The 16539-nt window shown below is 42.0% G+C and overlaps 1 protein-coding gene across 4 annotated transcripts in view; it reads right to left on the bottom strand.

The window, feature by feature from the left end:
• Positions 1 to 1443: 1443 nt before the first annotated feature.
• Positions 1444 to 16539, bottom strand: part of si:ch73-103b11.2 (centromere-associated protein E) — a 59533-nt gene continuing 44437 nt past the window's right edge. For 3 of the 4 annotated variants that reach the window (XM_050059223.1, XM_050059227.1, XM_050059226.1), the window contains 11 exons: positions 14450 to 15221; positions 14239 to 14355; positions 9693 to 13448; positions 8353 to 8500; positions 8156 to 8261; positions 7538 to 7697; positions 7347 to 7454; positions 5946 to 6032; positions 5660 to 5822; positions 4918 to 5003; positions 1444 to 2857 (listed from right to left, as the gene is read on the bottom strand). In XM_050059223.1, coding sequence (XP_049915180.1) covers positions 2786 to 2857; positions 4918 to 5003; positions 5660 to 5822; positions 5946 to 6032; positions 7347 to 7454; positions 7538 to 7697; positions 8156 to 8261; positions 8353 to 8500; positions 9693 to 13448; positions 14239 to 14355; positions 14450 to 15221 — 5575 coding nt within the window. In that variant the 3' untranslated portion in view covers positions 1444 to 2785. Of the gene's footprint in view, positions 2858 to 4545; positions 4629 to 4917; positions 5004 to 5659; positions 5823 to 5945; positions 6033 to 7346; positions 7455 to 7537; positions 7698 to 8155; positions 8262 to 8352; positions 8501 to 9692; positions 13449 to 14238; positions 14356 to 14449; positions 15222 to 16539 lie in introns of all 4 variants that reach the window. The other variant, XM_050059225.1, reaches the window with a different exon arrangement.

The raw sequence follows: 16539 nt of genomic DNA, 5'->3' as shown, positions 1-16539 counted from the left end.
CCTAGATACACCAGGGCGCATAGTAGCGTCAGACCTGTTAAAACGTAAGTGAACAGGCATACTTCAAGTGCAAAGGTTAGTCCACAAACAAGCTTTTTTTCCACAAAGACCGCCTCATATCGTTAGGATAAATGTCAGAGAACATATAGAAAACGACATGTAAACCGAAATTTCCCTTTAAGTAGCTGTACCATAAAAATTCAATGTAATTATCTTTATTTTGCTATGTACCATAAAAATTCAATGTAATTATCTTTATTTTGCTATTAAGTCCATAGACTGTATAAAAATGTAAAGAGTCTATGGTTAAGTGTAGAGAAAATATAAACTAAGATGCAATAAATACAAAAACACACTTTTCTATGGCTCATTCACATACCATTTAATAAAATACTTCACCTCCAAATGATTATTTATATATCAATTACTCAACCTGTTAGGTTGAATTTGTGAAGAGAACTGTGTGTCTCTCACATGCCTTGACAACAAACAAAGAATCCCAATATAGGGGTCATAGGGGTCAAAGTTTAACAACGGCAAAACTATATCAAAACATTCATTAACAAGCTCTCACACAACTCGTGCAGTATATTCCAAGGCTCATGTATCGAGGCCTGTGGCTCAGAACTTCCCAAACAGACAGCACTTTCCGACAGGGAACTGAACGGAAAAGTATCTGTGTTCTCCTCAAAGCCAGACTCCATTGACATAAATTCTTTTACCTCGCTAAACACAGAAGCTGCTGGTCTATCAACACCTTGATCAGTAGGTAGTTTGTGTTATTGTGTGACTTTGGTGAATATGAGCTGACATTTTAAAACACCAAAGTCACACAATAACACAAACAAACCAGCTGATCGAGGCAGTGGTAGACCAGCAGCTCCAGTGTTCAGTGAGGTAAAATTACTGTTTTTGTCAAGGAAGTCTGACTTTAAAGAGGGCACAGAAAATTTTAGTTTCAGTTCACTTCCTCATCATAAAGGGCTATAAATGAGACTTGGATTATACTGCAGAAGTTGTGTGAGAGCTTGTAAAGTGATGCTTTTCTGTTGTGCAGTCGCCTATGACTTTGATTCATCTATTATTTTCTCAGTTTTTGGATTCCTTCAATCACCGTTGGCGCATGCAAGAAAAACAAAGTGTTCTTCATTAATTCAACATAACACGGGGTGAGTAACAGATATACCAATGGTCATTTGGGGAGTGAAGTATGCCTTTAATTGGAGCTTTTAACTGTCCTCATTGCAGTCTTACTGTAGACTCAACAGTTTTTAGGTAAGGATTAAAGGTTAGTTCACATTTTCAAATAGTATCCCTGAAACAAATCTCTGCCTTAGACAACGTATTTGGTCAAACTTACTTGATCAGGTTGATTTCCATTATTTCAGGACATGTCAGTTTGCTAATAAACGGATGTTTGAGGAAAACAATATTACTCCCACATTTCCAAACACTTCATTTAATTGACGTTATACATTCAAATGAAAATAAAAAATATTCATATATATTTCATATAGAGCTAGTGAGCAAGGTACAAGTTTAAAACAAAACACAGAAGTCTTCCGTGTGGCATATATATATATACAAGGCGTGGTTTGAATACTATACAGTGTGTATCCATAGCTGCACAGGTTTCATGGATGTTTATATTCTTCACTCAGTTGAGGCACGACTAGATTTCAGTGAGAGGTCAGGGATTGGGCCAAGTGCTTCAAGACTGCCGCTTACAGTAAAACATTTCAATCTCAACACCTAAACAGTAGGACTTGCAAAGCAAAGCTTATTAGTGTTAAGAGTTTCACACTAAAGCATAAAGTAGGAAAATGAGGCAACATGATCATTCTGCAATTCAAATGATACTGTACAGTCATGCAAAGTCCTAAATAGTTCCGGGTTTTCTGAGATGATATTCTCACACCAAAGGCTAAACTGAGCAAACACAAATCCAGGTTTTAAGAAACTTGAGAATAAATCCAGTATCACTAACAAGTCACGGTCGTTCACTAAATTTGACAGAAGTCAGGATGTTTGGTTGCACTGCAATAATTGAGTTGAAGTCACTACACCAAATTTGAGACAAATAATAAAAAAGCTTCCTCAAGTAGTCAAGTGATAAGTGCAATCCCACCCCACTACCCCCCACCCCCCACCCCGGTCACACAGACACTCCATTTTATAAAACTCTCATACATAAGCAAGTTAAGCATCACATTGTTTTCCACTATCAATCAAACCATAGTTATAGTACAGCAGATGCCCCAACAATCAATAGCAAACCATACTCTTACATATATCCAGTAGTTATGTACAACAGAACTGGTGCAACATTAAACACATTAAAAATTATTAGATATAGAAACTGTAACAATAATAAAATACAGCAGATACTTAATTCATATTGGGAAATATATATTATTCATACTGTGTATTGCTGTCTGTTTTGGCATTTTGGAGGATCAATAAAAATGCTGTCATGTATCCCTCTCACAGCTTATTTGACACGTCTCCATATTGGACAGATTAGACATCTAAGGATTTTTTTTAAAGAAACCTTACACAGGATTGATTCAGTAAAACTTTTTTCCATTGATTAAAAAAAACAAAAAACAAACAAACAAAAATATGACAACTTATCAGGGGCATGGGAGCAGCAGGTCCAGGTTTCGAAGTGACCTTGATAGATCTTTTGAGAGTGATCCTATAGGAGTCTTCAGCTGATGCTGGCACAGCCGTAGCAGTCTGACCAAATGCCGAGGTCAGGAAACAGAAAAAAAATTCTTGATATTCAAATCTTTTTGGAATCTTTTGCTTCAAAAAGCTTCATACGCTCCTGCACGGTCAGTCCCTCTTTCAGGCTCTGTTAAAGATAAAGTCATTCATTATTTATTTATAGACGATAAAAGGCTCATGTGGGCAGAGGAGAGTGTTAAAAACAAAAACACACAGACATCACAAAACAGTTAAGTTAACACAATCCCGGACATTTTTATGATCTGAATGACACACGTTAATCTCAATGTGAGGTCTACAGGAAAAAGTGGTTATGCTGGAATATGGTCATGCCACACAGAGGACCTACTGGTGCACAAAGAAATCCAAAACTCACAAACAGACAAAAGACAACAGTCAAAGAAAAGGTTTTTACATAAACAGATGGAACATAGGAGATGAGCACTCGAAAAAGAGCACTCTCATTCCTCTATGAAATGATCTGTGATATTCAGACTATTATTGCAGACCCAAAAAATAAACAGTTCTGCCTGTCAACTTCGTGGAAATTTGGTGAGGGAATGAGTCCTAAAACCCAGAAATTAATCGCAGGTTTGCACATCTGGTTCCCTTGTCTGTAAATTAATGTTTTTTTTTAAACAGGTTTTTGGTTACATGTCTGAAATAAAGTCTGTGATAAATACATGGTTACAGATTGTCATGTTTTGATTGTTAAAGATATATTTGCTGATATCACAAATTCCGCCACAAGACAGCTTTGATTTGATTGATTTTGTAGCCTGCAGCTGATATGGGATGATATCAGAAATTATCCTCACTGTCTTTTTCTTGGCTGTACACTAGGGATAGGCAATATGGTCCTAAAATAATATCACAATATCTCTGGGTATTTTTGCACTAACGATATTCTTGACGATATGACAAATTATTTAAAAATATATTTCATTATCAATTTAAGAAGATAGAATTATAACAAAATGTGAAAAAGTAATATAGTTTTACAGTTTGCCTTCAAATATTCACTAAAAACTACACAAAAATTATGTCTCATTTCTTCAGTTTGTAAACGACAACAGTAACCCAGAGTGAGATTCAGATTCTGTTCACAATATTAATAGTTCAACAAAATAAAATCTACCACAAATTACACATTTAAACAGCTCCCAAATACAAAAAATGTACCCTGGGATCTTGATGACACCAACTCCTGTGTGCACACAGCGAGAGAGGAGAGGGAGAGACGCTGTGCTGCCGCCGGAGGAGCCGCAAAGAAAACAAAATCCACCTATCTGCACCTCTAAAGCTCACTAATTAACATGTTGCATCTTGTTTGTTTAACCCACTGTATAACCACAATTATTGATGCTTTACTCTTTGGTTTTTGAATCAATCGAACAAATGAGACTTTTAACCAGAGAGCTTTAGAGGGGCTGGCAGGCAGGTTTTTTTTCTTACCTAGCCTGGCTACAGCTTTTTCCCTTGTTTCCAATGTTTATGCTAAGCTAAAATAACTGGCTGTTGGCTGTAGCTTCATATTAACTGTACAGACGTGAGAGTGGTACTGATTTTCCAAAAAAAGCAAGTAAGTCTCCCAAAATGTCAAACTATTCTGTCAAACATAGTACGGGAGAGGAAAGTAACCGGAAAGGCTTTTAGACAGATTCGGCAAACTGCTAATGCTCACGCCTGTGATATTCAACTGAGGGGTGGACACTACAATCAGCTTTGGTGGTGCAGGTGGGGGGGGGGGGGGGGGGGGGGAGATCATGCGGGGGCGGTAAGGGCATGCTTTGCTCTACATCATGCTATACCTACAGCACATCTTGGGGCGGGGGTTGGGGGGGAATCACCCCACAATGGGAGTGTCAGCTATCCCATGAGACCTGTTCAGTGACAGACTGATGGACAAAACAAGACAGATGACAAACTTACAGGACAATAGACTTGCGGTAAAAACGTCCTGACTGACCAACTGTGGAAGACATTTCTACAGTATGTGGTGGCTGAGTGTCAACAGTTAACAGTCATAAACGTCTGCACGACAAAAGTTTACAGTCACATTACAAAGCAAACTGAAATGGTAGTTTATGGGTGCATGGATTTTACTCCATCTGCATGTCTGAATGAGAGACAAAAAGCCTGTAATTTGGGAAGAAAAAAAAATATTTTATCAAATTGAAGACTTACCTTTGACCTTACGCCTCTTGATTGCTTGGAGGTTGTTGATCGTTCCTTTTTCAGGAAATCTGGATTACTTTTTGATTTCATTATATCTAAAAACACAAAGGGATGCCTTTATCATCATAAATCTAAAGTAGTATAGTAGTTTACAATTCATGTTAATATGTGACTTTATCTGCCTTGTAGAAGTAGCAGGTCTCAAAAGACCTGAGGTACTGTATGCAGGAATGTTTATGAAACATCCATGCATTTAAGGGTTAAATATGCTAAACTAAAATTGAGTTGCAACAGAATGGCTGTTGCTCTGTTTTATTAAAAACATCCACATGTCAAGTAAATAAAAACTTGGATTACTCCCTTGCGGTTGTATGATTCTGCAGTCCAGTCAAGTTGCAGTTACAGTTTACATCCATGTCTGTCAAGACTCAAATGTAGCCAACATGGATGTTGCTGCAAAGAAGCTACATATTCTAAACATGGATGCTTCATACACATCCCCCCCTGGCAGCACAGATCTTTACAATCATCAAATTTAAACAAAAATTCATCAAGGCATTCTCAAGGTATCGCGCTCACAGGAATGGGATAGATTGACAGAAGGAAAACCCAAAAACATAATGCCTCTGGTCACAACTGTTGATGGTGCAGAGGCATAAAAATCATTGCTTACAATACTTTGGAGTTGTAAGACATTATGGGTTATTTCAGTGGGGGGGTGATAATTATTAAATTAACATTTCCCATTTACCGTATCCAGATGTGACCGTCCCATCGACAGTCCTCTCGCCTAAAGCTTCTGTGGCAATGAGCAGCTTCTCCTTCAGTTTGCTGATATCACAGTCAGCCTTTGCTTTCACAATGCTGAGCTCTGTATAGATGTCCTTATATTTGTCTGTGGCATATTTCTTGTCCTATTGAAATGGAACCAATGACACCTCCTCTTAGTTTTTCTAATGTTGTACAAGACATGAAGAAATTACAGCTACATACCTTCGAAACATTGTTTGTATTACATAAAGTTTGGTTTTTCTCACCCTTAAAGCAGACTGCAGTTCATCTTTCAAAGAGTGGATTTCCTGTTTAAGATACTGGATCTCCGACTCTTTAATTCGCAGCAACACCTACAAGATGGAGAGAAAATCTCTTTAAGATTTCAGATCAAATCCTTAGTGTGAGAGTGTGTGTGCACTTGTACATGCTACATAGTGAGGACCAAAAACATATTTTCGAAAGTGAGGACATTTTGGCCAGTCCTTACTTTTTCAAAGGCCTGTTCAAGGGTTAATGCTGTGTTCCCACCAAATGCGAATTCGCAAATTCGCGCGTCAAGATTACATACAAAGTCAATGCAAAGATGCGAAATCGCGCCAGGTGGCGCGATGGATGCGTCTAGCGCGACGCGATGAACGCGATAGAGGCGTCTAGCGCGGCGCGATAGACGCGAAATTCGCGTCCAACGCCTCATCGCTTGAGTTGAAAATATTGAACTTTTGAAGCAAATTCGCATGACGCTGTGCCGCGAAAGCCAATCAGCGTTGAGATTCTCCCGACGTCACTGGCGTGTGTCAACAACGTCCAGTTGTTGACACAGCAATAAACTGCTACTCACCGGAGACAGATGGACAGACGCTCCGCAGCTGAAATGGACTGCTTGTAGTTGGTGTCCTGCCGGGAGATCCTGGCGCCAACCCTCGCCAACAGGTCCTCAAACTGGGCCCCAGTCAGCCTGAAGTACCGCTGAAAGCGGCTATCATCCAGACGGAGTTCCTGGAGGAGGTGGTGAAACTCGCCGAGCTGGATGCGCTTCTGCAGGTTAGGGTGAACCCAAAAACGACGGCGTTTGGCACTCCGACGCATTTGGGACGTCCAGAGCAGGTACAAAGCAGCGATGGTGGTTATCTCAGCCATGGTCGTCAGTGGCTACCCGGAGCTATATGATACTACGTGTCTACTCTACAGAGACCGCAACAAAAAGGAGCAGGCTTGTGTGAAAGTCGCCGAGGAGACTGGTCTACTTGGTAAAGTTCTGTAAATATGTGTCTTTAATTAGTTTGCAGAATGGTTGTACTATGAACGTTAGCACTAGCTTAGCTCCAGTTAGCACAGCCGGCTTCCCCGCTACTCGCGCGAATGACGCGATAACGCGAATTAACAAAATGGTCAGGCGTCCAAACTCGGGCGTTACGGGTGGCGCGTTACTCGCGTTACGAGCGATTAAATCGCGTTCATCGCGTTTGGTGGGAACACAGCATTAGACTTGGATTTAGAGGCTAGAATGAGATTAAGGTTAGGGTTAGGCTAAGGTTTAGGGTTAGGCATTAAGTCGCGATGGATAAGGTTCGGGTAAGGGGCTAGGGAATGCATTGTGTCAATGAGGGTTCTCTTAAAAACAGAAGTACAAGAATGCGTGTGTGTGTGTGTGTGTTTATACATACCTCCAGTTCATACACATCTTTGCCCTGGGTGAGTGGAGACAGCGCTGTTTCACCGCTGAAACAGGAGCGCATCCGAGTGATCTCTGCAGTCAGTCGGTTATTTAATTCCTGTTGGACAGAATTAAGTTATGTTTTAACCCGTGGACAAGAAATGTTTATGTATGTACGAATGCATGTAAGTGCATTCAAACCTGGTTGTGAGCGTTTAGTTCTTGGTTCTCTCTCTGACACTGCCTGAGGGCCTGCCTCTCGGCCTCCAGTGCCTGTGCCAGGTGAGCGTTCTCCAGACATTTCTGAGAGTATTGCTCTGACAGAACTTCCAGTTCTCTCTGGATGGACTGCAGCTCCTCTCTGGACAGACAGGTCATCACAGTATCAACTGAAATTCTCATCTAATGTACACCAAACCAACCTAGAAGTAGTTGATCCCCACATGATTTGATATTGAGTTTCCCAAGAGCTATATAAAAAGTTGCTTTGGTGTATCAGCCTCAGACAAGCTGACAGGACTAAGTACTTACACATGTTACTACTGCAACACAGAGTTAACAAACTGTGTGGATTCTCTGGCCATCCACCTAGACCATATTATGAAGTAAAAAACATTTTCTCAACCTCTGGAATCAGTTAAAACCTGAATCTAGTTTTCAGGGTTTCACTGTCAAGCTTGACCTCTGCATGCTCTGAATTTTTACATTTTTTAAAATCAAAGAAAAAGGCAAAAGCACACGTAAGCTCTTGTATGGGGAATATCACGCTTCTCATTCACACACAGTTACATAGTATTGTGTTCTCATCAAAAGACGTACTCATACTGCGAGCGAAGTTCATCAATGTCAGAGTTTACTCCACTCAGTTGGGAACGATGGGTCTTCTCCAGTTCCTCCTTGTGTGCATTCTTCATTGCTTCAATAGCTACATTAAAATAAATCACATGCATTTAATTACTGTGTGTTGGTCCTCTTCAAAGTACAGCAATTAGTCATGGTGATGCAGTTTTATTTACCAGCAATTGTGGCAGCAGTCTCCTCAGCCAATAGTCTCTCTCGCTCTTCCATAAGTTTGGAAATCTCCCTCTGATGCTGCCTCTGGAGGTCTTGTATTACCTTCTGGTGTGTTTCTTCCATTGCTGCAAAGCCACGCTCACAAGTGGCCTAGGGGAAGGAAGGAAGGATCAACAGTTTGTTATCATGAAATTCATTTGCCACCTTTATTCTAATTTGTGACTCGAGATTCAGTGCAATATCTATTAATAGTTCATTAGGCTACATGGTGTATCATGCAAAATCAGTGATAGAAGCCATGCAAGCTCTCTATGATCTAAAGCCGAGCTATGTTAGTAAGAGAGCGAGTTAAAGCAGTAAAGTTCTATTCCAGCAAAGCTGCATTTGTTATTAATAGACTGCACCTCCTTCTATTACTGAATGTGGGAAATGGTATGTCTGTTAATGCCCAATGAGGGGGCAATGTTGGTGGCAAGTGAGGCATTTTACACTTTTAATTGTCATGATGTATTGAAGTAGTGAAACCTGCAACGGATTGCTTTTCTTCATTATGTAAAACTACTAGGGATGTCCCAACCTGATCCACAGCTCCAGCATTTTTTTTTGTGCATCAGTATTTCTCAGAATTTCTGATTAATTTTTGATGTTGAGTACCCAAAGTTGTGAACCACAGAGTGCTGAGCAGCATCCACTTTCAAGTATTTTGTCATAAAATGAAGTACTGGACAAAGTGAAATTTTGACCTGCATGGTGCTGGATGAAAAGTCACCAAAGGTACTACAGTTCACTCTGTGGGGAACATGATCAGCTGGACCAAATATCTCAGCAATCCACCCGATAGTTGATAACACATTTCACTGGAAACAACTGACATGGTGGCACTAGAGGATAATTCATGGCATCACCACAGTCACTAGGATTTATCCCCTGTAGCCATGAATGTCTGTGCCAAATTTTGTGCCAGTCCATCTAGTAGATGCGGACCTATTTCACAGGATAAAGATGATACATTTGACTCGCTATTGCCTGTAAATCAAAAGCTGAGATCAGTGAAGGCAATCACCTAGTAGTTGTTGAGATATTTTGTTCAAAGCCAATGTCATGGATCAGCCGAGTGGCTTTGACATCCCTTGAGTTAGGGATGCAAGTAAACTGATATAATCTAGGTTGCAAGTTTCATAAATGTACAAATGATCTCAAATCACACCATTTCCCAACTCCAAATGCTTTGTGCAAATTAGTACACTGATGAACAAAAGCAGCAGGTTATTTAGCTATCTTACTATCTAGTGCTCTCTCACTTATCAAAATTATCTCTAAGGTAAAATGAAAGAGCAAAAACCTTAAGACTTTCAAAGTCTCTCTGGTATTTCTCTCTCAGGCTGGCCACATCTCCTTCTAGGTGTTTGTTCTCCAGTTCGTCTCTCATGGTGCTCATCTGAGCCTCCAGCTCCTGGATCCGGTCCTTTAGAATCACCATGGAGTCCACCTCTGATGTAATCTGTACATCCTCCCCCTTCCCCTGCTCTTCCTCTTCCATCGGTGTAGTGGCATCATCGCAAGGAGGCGAGTGGGAAACCTCAGGACCTTTTTTGTCCTGTTGGTGCTTTTGGATACACTGAATGTTTTCCATATACTGGGACTGTAACTTTTCGATCTCCTGCTTGTGGATTTGCTGGAGTTCACAAATCCGCTGTTCAAACTGCTCCTCTAGTTTCCTCACATGACCCTCGTGCCGTTCCTCCATGGTGTCCATGTCCACAAGCAGAACTTCTAGCTTTCGTTGACTGTCTGCTGTAGTCTCCATGAGGGCCAGCTCTGTTGAGGCACGGCCTTTCTCTGCTCGGCTTAGCTCTTCCTTGTGCCTCTGCTTCAGCTCTTCAGTCTCCTTCTGGAAATTCTCCTCCAAGAGAGCCAGTTGCTCCTGCTGTTGGGAGAGCTGGTTCATACGTTTGCTGATCTCACTCTTCAGTGTGCTGTTCTCCTTCTGGAGAGTGGACACTGTTTGTGTGAAGTTCAGGCGCTCATCCTGCAAGGATGCCTCATATTTCTCTTGGATTGCACTGACATTGCGGGCATGCTGCTGGACAAGAACATCCATGTTCTGACCTGTCTGTTTGCACCAGCCCACATCTTGCTCATGCATGGCCCGTAACCTACATGCCACATAAGCCACTTGAGCCTGGATCAGGGCTTCACGCATACAAAGAGAGGTACTTGTGAAATGATGTGACGTTTGGCGTCCCAGCAGAGCATGGATCATTTTAGCTAGTCCAGGATGGTTTCCACCACTTTCTATCTCTTGAGCGTACTTATGTAGGATTGCTGCTTGTCTTTGAAGCTCATTAGCCAGGTTGTCATGTGCATTTTGCAGTGATTCAATACAGTCGACACCACAAGAGGGCATTTCTCCAGGCAAGTGTCGATCTACAATTTCCTCAGCCAAGCCTTTAGCCTCTTCCATTTCAATCTGCTCCATGTAGGGAGCGAGTTCAGGGGGGCGAATGTCTGCTAACTGCTTTTGTTTACCAAACCCAAAGTTATTTTTGACTTCTTTTATTACATTTTTCAAATCAGGCCTTTTGGAAGCTTCAATAATTGCTTTCAGAGCCTTTTCCCTTTGATGCAGGTTATCATGGGCTTCAGTCAACTCCCTTTTCAGTATTCTGAATTTCTCTTCATAGCAAAGTTTAAGGTTTTGAATAGAGTAGGCTAGCTCTGCTTTAATGAAGGTGTTAAAGATTTCTGTGGCATCAACATCTACATCAACTGTAACACTGCTCTCTTTGGATTTAGCAACATCCGTCTCAGCTTTCTCCAAGTCTTTCCAAAACGCACTCTCTAACATCAACTTTCTGGTCAAGACATCAGCATAAACAATAGCCAAGCAATCTCTGTCACTCCTTTTAACATTCTCCATGTCTTCCCATATCTCTGCAAGAGACTGTAGGAGGTCAGACTTTGAAGTCTGTATTAACATAGCCATCTTGTTCAAAACGACTGCCTCAAACGATAACGTTTTGGCAAAGAGGTGCAAAGCATCTTTATCTAGGGTCTCTGGGGGTTGATTTTGATAGACAGCTGGTGATTGCTCTTCCAGTGTCTTTTGTCCCTGTCGAATGTACAGTGATGCATCAAACAAGTCTTTCTCTATCTCTGACAACGAGTGCAGCTGTGAATCAGTGGTATCATGAGAGCCTCTGAGAATATTCCTGACTTTCTCTCGACTATTTTCCACACACACCAGGGCCTTGGCATAATGCTTATTGGCAGCACTACTCTTTACCACAACTCCACAACTAAACTCCTTGGCAAGGTTAGGCTTTGTTTCTGTCATCTTTAGATCAATCTTAGGCATGTCTTCTGCTTGGATGGATCGTGGCTCTTCTAGATTCTGTGTGAGGTTCCTTAGTTTATCTTCAGTGGCAAGCAGTTTAGTCTCTAGGGCATGTATGATAGAGATAAACTTCTCTGGGTCACTACTGTGGGAAAAGGTGATATCAGAGGAGATGCTTCCTTCACTTTGATGGATGTCTTCATTTACATCCTGACTAACTTTTTGTCTTGTGTCTGCAAAGGTACTGCTGACATGGGTAGCGTCTAAGCCCTCTAGATTCATGTATTTTTGGCACTGAATATTGGAAAAACGTATTCTTGGTCTCTTAGCTTGAGACTCCTTATCATCTGGGAAATTTTCTGTCCTGGATGTACGGTCATAGGAAAGTAGGAGTTCTGTGTTTGCTGATAAGGAGACTGATGTTTTAAGCCTTGCAGTCTTGCTCTCTTCTGGGATATGCTGCCTTTCCATGCGTAGGTCAGCATAGCCCAGCTGCAGGGCATTGAGATGCTGCTCTAGCTCTGCTATGCGGTCCTCTGCAACCACAAGCTTGGCTTGCAGATCCTTTTCAGCACTACAGGGCTCAACCTTATCTAAGAGACTCTGACTCATTTGACAAAGAAGCTCCTCCTTAGCTTGCAACTTCTGTTCCGTTTCTTCCAGGCTGTTGCCAAGTGCAGCCATTTTAACAAGGGCCTCTTTCAGGTCCTCTTCTTTGCGTTCTACCAGCCTCTCATACATTTCTTTAGTCTGCCGGATCTCCTCCTCTTTGTCCCTCAGGAACTGGCTCATTTTCTGAAACTCTTGGGTTGCTCTCTCATATGAGTGCTCCAAGGTGTAGTAATCAGCCTCTTCCGTTTCCAGACGATTGCGCAGCTTATTCACCTCACGGTCTGCCTCGGAAATCTGGTTAAGAAGCTCCTGACAGCGGCAAGTGAGATGGCCTTTCTCTTCTTCAAGCCTACGCACACTCTCCCTCAGTATCTCTACCATGTCATTCTTCTGGGTCACCTCCTCTTGCAACTTCACCATTTCCTCCCTGCATTCCTTTCCTCCAGAGGCCTGCCTCCCTCTTAACAGTGCCTCCACCTGCTGCTCAGCCTCCAGCAGTCGGTTCTCCATCTCCATCTTTGCAGTTTCAGCCTCAGCTAATCTTCTACACAGATTCTGTCTTTCCCTCTCATGACTCTCTAGCATACTATTCTGCTCCTGCCTCAGGCGCTCCTCTTTCAGTGCCTGACCCTCCTCAGTAGCACTTAGCCGAGCAGTCACTTCTTGCAGCCTCTCCTGCAGCCTCTGTATTTCTCTCATGTGGTCCCGTTGCAAGGCCTGCTGGCGCTCTAGGTGCCTAAGGGCTTGGTTTCTCTCTAAGAGGCTGGCCTCTACTTCCCGGAGTCTGTCTTCATTGTCTTTGAGCTGGGCTCGTATTGTGGCCTCACTACGGCTATATTCCTCCTCCTGTTCCTTTGAGCGCTCTTGCTCTAGCTTGAGCTCATTGCGCATTCTGGCCACAGCCTGTTCACTGGCCAAGATTTCAGCCATTGCAGATGCTAGTTTAGCCTGCAGTGCCTGAATGCCAGCCTCATGCTGGCCTACAGCATCCTGGGCTTCTGTGTAGCTTCTCTTTAGTGTCCGAATCTGCTGCTGGGCCATGTCCTGCTTGCGCTTTTGGGTCTCCAACTCGCCCTGTAAATCTTGATTAAGCTTGTGCAGGCGTTGCCATGGCACTCTGTGCGGTGAAGAGGAAGGGGGTGTTGCACTCTTGAAAAAGATTGATGAGACAGTTTCATTAATTCACCTTACTTGCCCTACCATATACGGAGAACCACATCTCGGGGGTAACCAGGAAAATACGTTTTCTCCTTTCTGGATATCAACCTTTCGTTTTGATTTCTTTTTTTTTTCCCCAAGCTTCCACTGTGCTTTTTCAGAGGTGACTTGGAAGTTGAAAGATGTAAATGACCCCCCCACCCCTTTCAAAAAAAAAATAAAAATAAAAATTATTATGAATTATGGCTCTGTGTAAACATCGTGGTTTAACTTAAAACTGAACAATGTCAAAAAGCAACTTGTTAAAGTATGCAATTCTGAGACACCAAAAAGCATGCAGAAATCAAGCTTGGAAAAGGCACACAGATGAAGCACGAGTGAACAGAGAGAAAAAGCACAGCGCAAGGCTTCTTGATCAAGTCTCTTACCTTAAGCATATCAGATCAAATCAATTATTTTCCCAGGAGATGTGAAACTCCGTAAAAACAGTTAGTTAAAACTCATGCTAAGAACACCACAACCATGCATATCAGTGTCAGAGAATAAGCACCCACACCTGTTAGTAGAACTTTATCCAAGTTACAGTAGCCACAGATAAATCTGATCTATCATGAGCCAGTAAAATACAATCTACACACAGCTGATAACATTTACCGCGCCACGTTTGGCCAATACATGTATACTATCTTGCAAACCTTGACACCATTATAAACATTTTTATGCTCAAGATTTCTTCATGTTGCAATGCTATATTCTGCACGGTGAATAGTGAGTAGGGTACCTGCAGCACATAGCCCTCTCTGGCACTTTGTTCCCTCCCTAGTGCATCTTCCAACTGCTCTTTTAAAACATTGTTTTGCTTCTGTAGTCGGTCCAGCTCCTGTTGCTTCTGTCCCAACTGAACAAGGAAAGAAAAACAGCAAATAATGAGCAGATGGCACAAGATGCTCCATTACCATCAATATGTAAATAACCACACTGAGGAAACGTACCTCTTTGTCAAGCAGCGCAGCGAGTTCATGTGCAGGCAATCTGTCAGAGTTTCCTGAAGCTGAGGCGATGGGCACTTGCTTCTCTTCTCTTAACGGTGTTGTCTCCACCTGATGCCAGCGCTGCTCAATCTCTTCTTGGACATCTGAGGTTTTGTTGTCCTTCTTATCGTCACTAGCAGTATGCATGGCCGCGGGGTGGTCTACTTCCATCTTTCCTTGTTCTTGGCATTCAGGTTTCAATGGCTGTACCGACGGTGTAGTATTTAGCGTGGAGGTCATGGTAACAGTAACAGTATTTGGCATGTGGGTTGCACTGGTTGTGCCATGTGGAGGGACACCCCTCCTAACACTCTCCTTTTCTGCTTCTGCTGTCGTAGAAGGCGGGTGAGCACCTGACGCAGAAGAGGTTTGGAGGGAGGAGGTAGAGACAGGAGAGGACGCTAATGAGGAAGGGGAAGAAGAGGCAGAACAGTATGAGGGAGATGTGGAGAATGATGAGCTGAGGTCGACTGTGTCTGCTCGTTCCTTCAAGGGCTTTCCTGTCTGTTCCATTTTGAACTCAGACCAGTCATAAGTCTTAGAGCGACCCTCTCGTCTGCGCTCACGAACTCGACTCTTACGGGGCTCAGAAGGGGAGGCAGAGGTGTTGTTGCCAGCTGGCTGTCTGTGGACATCCGACTTGGGGGCCTCAGGACTGGGGCTTTGCTCAAGGTTGGCTTGTGAACACGGCTCCAACATGACATGGGCTTTTATCTTCTCCTCAGGGAGGGATCTGAACGAACACAAAAAAAAGGAAAAAAGATATGTAAGACAGCTTTAAAAGAACACTATGATGAATTTTTACATTAACATGAGCTCAAGCTACAATACTATTACATAAAGCTTTGCTGGACAAAAAACAATTCAAACATTTGTGGCAGAGCAGCAGCATTAAAAGCATGATAATCAGTGAAATGTATCAAAGTCGAAGCATCAACATCAACGTCAAAATGCTTAAATGGAACATTTATTAGGCTGAAAGCAGCTTTGATTTGAGGTAAGCCTGGTGGCAGATGTCTGCCTTTAGCTGTTATATTAATGCGATCTGTATACAGCAGTAACTTAAAGCTGTAGTTGGTAATTTTTATGAGATTGTCATATTTCCTGAAACTGTCACTATATCCATAAAGTAGTATATGAAACAGATAGTCTGTGAAGAAAATGATGTTACTCTGCCTCTTTTTAGTGCTTTTAATTTCATTTGCAAGACCCACATTAACAAGGTGATGATAACATCATTTTTCCACCTCAGAAACGTAGCCAAGGTACGACCATTTCTAAATAAAAAAGATGCAGAGAAATTGATTCATGCCTTTATTTCAAGCCGCCACGACTACTGTAATGCACTTATAACTGGCCTCCCAAAACGCACCACTGAGAGACGTCAGCTCATTCAAAACTCTGCAGCTCAGCTATTAACCAGAACCAAGAGGAGAGAGCACATCAGGCCAGTCTGAGCTGCTCTGCACTGACTTCCTGTTAGATTTAGAATTGATTTTAAGCTCTTCCTCCTTGTATACAAAGCCCTACATGGGCTAGGACCGAGCTATACTGCTAACTCCCTTGTTAACTATTTGCCTTCAAGAACACTGCGATCATCTGCTGCTGGTTTATTGGAGGTTCCCTGCAACAGTCGGAAGAAGATCATGGATGCAGCCTTTGTCAATTACCCCTCAAAGCTGTGGAACACACCACATGTAGATATCAGGGAAGCTAGCTTGCTAAGTATTTTTAAAAGAAAGCTAAAAATGAATCTGACTTCCTGATACAAGTCTGAAACATTTTCTTTTTACGTTTAATACTTTCTATTTACGCTTCACGTTGCTGCAACTCTTCTAAAATCTTACTTGATTTACAATTCTATGATTTTATGAATCAGTTAATCCATGTTTTAAACTGTTTTAAACGTTCTTTTATAATGAATTGCCTTGTCTGTTTTATGTCCATTACTTCCATTTTCATGTAAACCACTCAACGCTTATACTACTCTTATTGTAAAAGCACTTTGTACTGCATTTCTTGTATGAAAGAATCCACTGGGTAAAACAACC

Source organism: Epinephelus moara, chromosome 13 (genome assembly GCF_006386435.1).
Source record: "Epinephelus moara isolate mb chromosome 13, YSFRI_EMoa_1.0, whole genome shotgun sequence".
Taxonomy (NCBI): Eukaryota; Metazoa; Chordata; class Actinopteri; order Perciformes; family Serranidae; genus Epinephelus; species Epinephelus moara.
This window is presented reverse-complemented; position numbering and strand designations above follow the sequence as displayed.